Raw genomic sequence first — 9001 nt, 5'->3', positions numbered from 1 at the left:
TTTGGCTGAGCACTGAAGGAGAATATATATTGTCTTGATCGATCACTATATTAGTTCCATACAAAAGCTTTGTTTCTATAAAACTCATTGGGTCAATTCTTATAAGTTAATTAAACATTTGGAATGTTGGAGGTAACTACGCAAATATTAGAAAACCCACTTCGATGAGATTTCATTGAAGACATCGTTCTCTCCAGGGGATGCAGGGTGTGAACATTTCAAAGAAATTGATTTGTATTTCATAAGAAACTGCTTGGGCTTGTGTTTACTGCCATTCATTTTCAATGAGAAAACAATTAAATTATACTTACCTCCGTCCCAAATTAGATGAGCTAGTAATACAATTTAGAAATGATTTATCTCTTAAACTATAATATTCGTAAATTTTATCTCATTGAGAAGTATTTTAAAACACCTACATAACAAATATAAACATGACTATCAAATAATATAAAATCAACTATTGATGGGACAAAATTTGAAAATGACTAGCTCATTTATTTTGGGATGGGGAGTACCTAAATTCTATTAGTTGTTATTTTATGTTTGTTTGTTTTTTATGTCGGACATACTATTTCAATGAATTACAACATTTGCGGCAAGAAATAAAAACAACTCCAAGTGTAGAGAATAAGTTTTGATTGAAACATGGATATCGGCGTAATGCCATAATGATATATTAATTAAAATGGTCACATAATAGAGAAGAAATCAGAATTAACTATTTTCTTGAATGTTGATCCAGTGAGTGATAATGGATGTTAATCAGTTATTCAAAATAATGGAAAAATTTACATACATTAATGGACTTTCATAACTAGATAACTCGACTTTTAACATTTATTCGGTTATTCTTTCTTTGATGCTCAAGAAGGCAGCGGATAGTGCTATGTTATCCAGTTTCAAATTGGTTGAGAACGATATTATTATTACTCATCTTCAATTTGCAGATGATTTAATTATATTTCTTGACACGAGGAAGCACATATCGAGAATTTAAAGAATGTGCTTTTTGGGTTTCGAGCTGATTTCTGGTTTGAAGGCAAATTTTAGGAAAAGTGATGTGATCGGGATTGATAATTTTCATAATGGAGAAAAACGTGCTAAAATCTTTTGGCTATGAGCTTGCTCAACTGCCTATCAAATACTTAGGTATACCTCTAGGTAGTAAATCTAAATGCAAGAGTGTTTGAGATGATATTTTCCAGAAGTTTCAGCAAAAATTATTTTCTTGGAAAAGAACCAATTTATTCTAGGGGTAGACTTATTATGATTAATAGTGTGTTAGCCAGATTACCTATCTACTATCTTTCGTTGTTTCAAATTCCAGCGTCTATGGTTAAAGAAATAGGCAACATTATGAGGAATTTGTTGTGGGGATCCTCTACTACTTGCAGAAAAAGAAGCTGGGTGGGCTGCGCAAAATCTACTTTACCAAAGTGTAGAGGTGGTCTAGGCATCAGGAAAATAAAATTGATGAACAAGGTGTTACACGCAAAATGAATATGGAGATATGGTAGAGAGAAAAATGTTTTATGGAGGAAGATTATATTTCAGAAGTATGGTGATTTTATTAATGCAATTCTTTCTTCTAATTCTAAAATGTCTATACGTTCTAGTTTATGGGCTGGAATTCTAAATTCCAGGGAAATGGTTGCCGCAAATTCAAGAGCGAAAATTAACAATGAGGCTAGTTCTTTATTATGGAAAGATAAGTGGATAGGAAACTACCCACTGTCCTCAAGTTCTCCTTCTCTTTAAGCTTTCTAGCCTCAAAAATGGTACAACTAAAGAATGTATACTTCTAATTGTGCGTGGAATTTTACCAGCAATCATGATGAAACAGAATTGGGAGAGGTGGTGCAATTATAAGCGATCCCGTTGATCACTTAGCAGATGGTGAGGATGAAATATACCGGAGCTCGGGAGGTGAGCTCTTTGTTGCTAATGCTTATAAATCCTTAGACATCGAGGGTTTCTTAAAATTTCCTCATAAATAATTATGGAATCCCAAAGTCCCTTTAAAAATGTACTTTTTAGTTTGGACGTTATGTTACAATGGTGCTCCTACCATGGATTTTTTGTTTCCAGCTAGAAAAGTCCAATCTCCTAACTGTTTGCTATGCACAAACCAGATTGAGACTAACGACCATCTTTTTCTTCATTGTGAGTACTTTTTCAAGGTGTGGTCTTACTTCATTAACTTTTTTTATTTATTGAAGTTTTACTTCGTCAACAATTTCATATTGAGTTGGGTGTTAGCCGAGAAGGTTAAGAACGGGAATGGGGTAGGAAGAAGAATGGAAGAAGAATAAAGAAGTTGTGGAGTATGTTACCGTCCGCCCTCTGGTGGAACTTGTGGAGAGAGAAATGATAGAATCTATTAAGGGAAAGTCGAGAACTCATACTCAACTAATTATTTTTATCAAAACTACTTTGTATAATTGGTGTTTGAATACTGATATTTTCCGAGACATCCCTTGTCAACTCTGATTGTAAATTGGGATGTTGTTACTAGCTAATGCTAATCTTTTTCTCTTGTCGACGTTTTTGGGGACTCTTTCGGTTAATAAATTTTCCCTTTATTTTGTCAAAGAAAAAAAAGAAAAAACATTGCCAGATTAGGTCTTGAGACCCAAAACCTCAACATCTATTGTGAACTACTCTCTCCGTTTTTAAGAAAGAAATACTTTCATTTTTTCATTTTAACCTAAAATTAGGCTGATTGAAGAAAAAAATATGATAATATCTCTTTTTCAAATATGGAAGTAGTAATAACTACTCTTTCAAAGCAAAAAATAAATTAATTGGAAATTCCCCAACCAAAATAGAGGAGCTGACCTCGTAGGTTCGTACTGCAGGCAGGATCAACAGCCACCATAGAAGAATGGATCCACTGCTGACTCTTGTAAATGACTTCCTTTCGAGGCCCTCTACTGCGTGTAATTCGTATCAATTACTAATATATTAGCTTTGGTTGTTTCAAAAAACAAAAAAACTTCACATTACTTTCATTACTCATACTAATGGACAATACCAAACACAAACTTTTTATTTGGCATGAACATTTCATTTCATGGCAAGCTCATGTCATTATCTTTTCTTTTTCCTCTTCTATAATTATATATATAAAGACCGCATCTTCTGCTTGAGCTTGGAAACTGGAAAGAACCAACAATTTATATCATGATCACATTTGTTGTTTCTTTGCTCCAGAGAACTCCTTGAAAGGTCAATTTCTTAGATGAAAGGTAATAAATGAATTCTTGGGATGCTGGAGTAAACTGATATTATTATGAAAAGAAAATAAGATGGAAGTTAGCAAGTTTTAAATTAAATTAGAATTTAATTTTATATAAGTATAATAAACTATTATAAATGAATAAGTTTAAATTGACTTCGAATTCCACAAACACATATAAGCAGGGGTCCTATTCCTGCCCGCACCTATCCCGATACCGGGAATCCAGAGTATTATCCGTTCGATTCCTTTTCGAAACAAATCGAAGTAAAAACTTCGGTGTGTCTAGACTAGGCGAGTCTGTTAGCGTCTAAATTCGGATTCTTTGTCCAAATTTAATTTGAATACGAAAGAAAAAAAAATGACGTCAAGGAAAATTTGTATTCTTTCAAGGCTGTTATATAACCTTGTTTTATATTGTTGTTTTTTAATGCGAAACTTAGAAAACTTTATAAACCCGAAAAATTCAAATGTTCATGAGGGAAAAATTAAGCTACATTTTGAACCTCAAAATCTAGCCAGTGACCACTAAACATAATCTAATCGTGCCCCAATCCAGATCATTAAGTATCTTAACTGGGGAATTCATATGCTAAGCCAATCGAGCTCTTGATCTGACGCTGGCATCCAGTCAGGTTCTATCCAACTGCAGTATACTTCTTTGTTCATAGAGTAAAAATCCTGGCCGGAATGTTGCCTCCCAAGAGAGAAATATACGTCAGCCTCGAGGCCATAGACCAAAATTCCTTCTTTCCCTTCTGGGAAATAAATTTTATTCTCCATATGCCTATAAGGGAGAACTGCAAAGAAAGACGAGGTTCGACTGATGAACAAAGTATGGTTTCCCAGACTTCCCAATTCAACCCATACCATCCGGGAGAAATCCAATCTAAAAATCTGAACCCACTTCGGCTTACGGCTTAAAACAATTGATAACAGTTTCCCGTTGCACTCTGCCAAGAAGCTCTGGCAGGCAGAATTGCAAATCATTTGGGGCTTGGCAAGCACTTTCCAACTGAAATCATCTGCTAAACTAAAAACTCCCATGGCTCCAGTACTACCATCTAAACAATAAAAACATCCATTGTAGAAAACTGGATTACTAAGTTTACTAGGATTGAATTCCAAGCATTTATTAGGAGAAGAATCTAGTACCATATTGTCTTCTTCCTCAGAAGTTAACTCAGTATTTTCATATATACTATGGTGCCAACAATCATCTCCCCGTGAAATGAACCATATTTCCACTTCATATTTTGTCCATCCGGCAATAGCAAAAATTACACAATCTAGAGAAGTTGGTGATGCTGAGAAAGATATCCCCCTAAAGCTACTACTATACGGTAAGTCAGGAAGTTGGATCATCTCCCTTGTGAAGGGATTGAAGAAGAATATGCCTGAACCTCCTTTGGACATCAGTAGCCAACTTCCCTTTGAGTAGAGGATCTTAGCGTCGAATAACAATTCAGAGAAGTTCATGAGATTCTTCTCACCGTTACAATTTGTTGGGTCTACAAAATTGTATACACCACATTGCTCATAATGCGAGAAAACTAGCTGTGGAAGTACTTTCACTTGTGAGATCCCTAGTCTTAGAACTGCTCGGAAGTTTTTGTAGTCCACGGAGTTCAGATAGTTTGCAAGCAGAACCAAGATTTCACTACAAACAACACCCAATTTTCCTGCATAAAATCGTTTTCTACTGCTTTTCTCTTGCTCATCTTCTTGCATAAAATCGTTTTCATCCACTGCCATTGCATTTACTTCTTCTACAACGTCGCATAACATGTCTTCTACTCTTCTTCTTTTATTAGCTATTCTACAAGTTAAAGAAACACATTGCACATTATGAGCATAAGGTTGTTCTTCGTCGAATTAGCACCAATGCAGATGAAATAAAGCCAAATCAAACAAAAACAAGATAAACCAACAAGTGTAGTACTATGAAATTACCTGACAGTACTACTCCGTATACTGAAATCCCGACCGAACCATGAGTAATCCGCTCTTTCATCAGCTGAATTTCGACAAACAACATATAACTCATCCCTTTTGCAACAAAAGATTTTTCGTGCGGGATTACGAAGAGATTGTAACTTAACTACACTCCATTTTTTGTCTACCTCAGGGAAACAAGATAAAATGAACTCAGTAGTTCCATCCTCACTAACAATGAGGAAAGACACCCTAGAATTATGACCACTATTCGGCGAAAAGTACACTGCACAACTCTGAACATTTATAGTGGCATTAGTCTTACTAATCAAATTGAGTAGAGAAGGTAACCGGAAAATTTTCGACGACACCGGATTCCACATTATACAATCGCCCAAATTCCAATTGGAGTGTTTCAAATAATGACCGTCACTAATAGAATTGACATTGTGATCATATGTTATGACAAACCAACCTCGATGAGAAGGTGATTTCCAGTACGATTTGCCATGCATTTCAGGTTTACCATAAGGAAAAATATCAAATAATAAGTTAGGATTTACCCGACCATGACCGGAACTGTGATTAGTAGTGGGTTTTTGTTGTGCTGCTGCTAATGCTAACTGTATGTGTTCTGCATTGAAGGTTCTCCGGAGACGTTTAGTTACATGATGATCTTCTGGCAACTTCTCCATGGGGAGATATAGAGAAATTGGGTTTGTTATTTGAGACAAGGAGAAGGAGAAGAGGGAGAGGGAGATGAGCTAACAGTATCTCCGACTATGGGTGTTATTTTTTCCGGGAGGAAAATAATTAAGGAAATAATTTTCTAGATCTACCTCCTGATTTTTAGCTTAAAAAGAAAGAGTTCAGCTTAAGATCACGTCCGTTCAATCTAGTCAGAGATAATCCGTTGTTAATCTCAGACGCTGATGGGGAAATAAGGATACCACAGAAGAATAGAACCACAACTTGGCCTGGTCAAATGATTCGTTAGATTTGAGCACCAAAGGACGATTTTTTGGGCACCCACCATGATGTGCTTAGGCTATCTGCCTACACTTATAAGGGGTGACCTAAAGTTACAAAATGATTAAATTATCCTTTAAAAAATAAGTATTTACTTTTCGGTCCGCGAGTTATAACCCCAAAGGTGTCACTATTCATCCACAAAAAACCCGTCAAAACAAAAGTAACACAAAAACCCAAAAAAAAACAAAATTTTGATGAAACCAAAATTTGGTTTCATCATAAAATTTGATGAAACCTCATAGAATTTGAAGAAACTAATTTTTGGTTTCATCATAAAATTTGATGAAACTAATTTTGAAATTTGGGTTTTTGTATCAATTTTTTAAAATTGGGGTTTTTGTATCAATTTAGTTTAACATGGAGTTTTAATGAATCTCAACATTTGAGTGGGGTTTTTGTACCACAAGTTTGGTCATCTTGGGTTTTTATGACTAGTTTTGTTTACTTTTTTCTATTCTATTTTATTTTTATTTTTTAATTTAATTTGATGGAAAGGATGCCGCCACGGGCTTTTATTTTTTTAATCTAATTTAATTTATTTTTTATTTTATGTTTTTTTTCCTTATGTTTTTGTATTTTTTCTTGTATTCGGTTCGGCTAAGCGGAAAAAAAAATCTAGTCGGACTTAGGTTCGGTTAGAAGAAAATAAACAAAACGTAGTGGACCTACTGAACATAAAAGTTCGGATAGGGAAAAAAATGCAAAGTGACCAAACTCAACATATGGGTTTACAGGGAAGAGTTCAGCTAAGGAAAAAATAAACAAATCTAGTCGAACTTGAGGTTCGGCTAGGAGAAAAAAATAAAACGTAGCCGAACTACATGAACAAAAAAAAATTGTTAGGGAAAAAACATACGAATTAAACGAACTCAACATATGGGTTTACAGAGACGAGTTCGGGCCGACCGACCGAAAGGCACGAAGTTCTCGAAGGGAATGAGTCACTTTTATAGCCACTTTTTTTGTAAAAAGAAGCATAACTCAAATGTGCAATTTGATAAAAAGATTGGATTTGGTGATCCTTTGTTTGGTGAAACCTTTTCACATAATTTCTTATGTATCCGATTTTTTCAGGGGTATAATTGGAAAGATAACTAGAATATAACATATATAAAATCCATCCCTTGTAATTTTACAAATTTTATCTCGATGGAAAGATTTTAAAGAGATATATACAATCAGTACAAACAACAGTATCAAATTTAGAGTTTTTACAAAAAAAATCGGAGGTGTTTATCATTTTAGGCACACTTTTCGAAAATTGAATGCATAGTCATTATACAAACCACCACAAAGGATGCGTAACACATTATGCAGCCATATTTTGGTTTATGCATCAACTAATTTTCCGTTGCAACTAATAAACGATGTTCTCCTTCTATTTCAGGAAAAGTGATACTTTCACTTTTTCAATTTGGCTTATCTTTAGAAAATTTCGGGGATCACATATTTTCCTTTACAGTCCCATTGCAGAAATGTTTCGATTTTCTTCGATTGACTCTCCCCACCGTGGCAGCGGTGTTCTAGTTACCATATTTTGATGATTACATACTCAATTTTTTTAATCAAAAAAAATTAAAAGTAATTGGTTTGTAGGAAAATAATGTGAATTTGCACTCTACAAGAATCGGGTCTCGCCGAACCCAACCAAACAAAAAAATAAAAAAAAAATATTAGTTTTAACAAAAAATAAGAAAATTTTTAAAAAAATTAAAAAATTATTATTTTTAAGTAAATCATAATTAATTAAAATAATAAAAGGGCATTTTGGATATTAACTAAAATATGCGAATACCGGTTGTTTAAAATTACTTCTAGATGACCTAATGAAAATCATGGTCCTTCTCAAAAATGGAGTGGTGTCCAAAAAATTGTTCTAAGCAAAGGCCAAGACCATAAATGATTACAACATGTTTGTTTCTAGCTGACTCGCGATCTGGATCAGCTGATTCGGCCCTGACTTGGTACAAATCAGATGTCCCACCGATTATGTTTAAGTTTTTATCAGATCTGGTTCGCCACCAGACTCAGGCCTACTCACTGACTCAGACTCTTTTGTGTCAAAAACAAAATGCTCCTGACTCATGATACTAAGCACCTGGCTAGCATTTATCTGACTCACATCCAGATGAGTGTGATTCCAGTTAGATCCAAAAAGAAAAAAAAATGATGTTACATAATTTGTTTTATCTTAAATATAATGATCTCGTAGTCGAAATGCGTTCAGTTTGCATCAGCAACTTAGTGATTGTAGTGGGTTTGATCAATTTATTAAATGTATGAAATTTCTTCTTCTTTTAAAGATTTCTTCGTGAAATATTGAAATTAAGATCTGTATTATTTATTTCTCATTCCTATAAACGCTGATATCGGAATTTCATAATAATTATTGTTGAATTATAGTAATTTATTAGGGTTGCTAAAGAAATTTGGAGAAAAAGATGAACATCAAATAATGATTCCATTTGATTCTGCTCGGTATCGAGTTAGGACTTGACTCGGTAATGATTAAAAATCGAGTCACTGGTTTAATTCTCCCCTGGTCAAATCATTCAAGGGCTTGAATGTCTTTCCCTGTAGTTGAATTAATGTCATATGTTCTTTAACGACCGATTTTTTATTTTTTTTATTTTTAAATGGGACAGAAAAGGTCAAAGTTTGGGTTAATAGCACACAAAGTTTGGGTTAATAGCACAGAACAAAGTTAGGGTTCTCAAAGTAATGCAAATGAACATCTGGAATACCCCAGTCCTTCCAAAAGTTCAGCTTTTTCTTTGGAAGTGCACAGAAGAC

General features: G+C 34.3%; 1 protein-coding gene across 1 annotated transcript; it reads right to left on the bottom strand.

Moving 5' to 3' along the window:
- Nucleotides 1-3706: 3706 nt before the first annotated feature.
- On the bottom strand, nucleotides 3707-5969 carry LOC113354563. Its single transcript, XM_026597859.1, has 2 exons — nucleotides 5195-5969; nucleotides 3707-5060 (listed from the first exon to the last, which is right to left on the bottom strand). Exons 1-2 carry the CDS (start codon nucleotides 5869-5871, stop codon nucleotides 3827-3829), a joined length of 1911 nt encoding a protein of 636 aa, XP_026453644.1. The 5' UTR covers nucleotides 5872-5969; the 3' UTR covers nucleotides 3707-3826.
- Between the last annotated feature and the right edge of the window lie 3032 nt (nucleotides 5970-9001).

Source organism: Papaver somniferum, chromosome 2, assembly GCF_003573695.1.
Source record: "Papaver somniferum cultivar HN1 chromosome 2, ASM357369v1, whole genome shotgun sequence".
Classification (NCBI taxonomy): Eukaryota; Viridiplantae; Streptophyta; class Magnoliopsida; order Ranunculales; family Papaveraceae; genus Papaver; species Papaver somniferum.
Note: the sequence above shows the minus strand (reverse complement) of the source record. Positions and strands in the feature narration are given on the sequence as shown.

Coding starts and splice junctions, on each gene's coding strand:
- LOC113354563 (XM_026597859.1), bottom strand. CDS start 5,871: ATGGAGAAGTTGCCAGAAGATCATCATGTAACTAAACGTCTCCGGAGA. Junction 5,061..5,194: donor ATACGGAGTAGTACTGTCAG/GTAATTTCATAG, acceptor TTTAACTTGTAG/AATAGCTAATAAAAGAAGAA.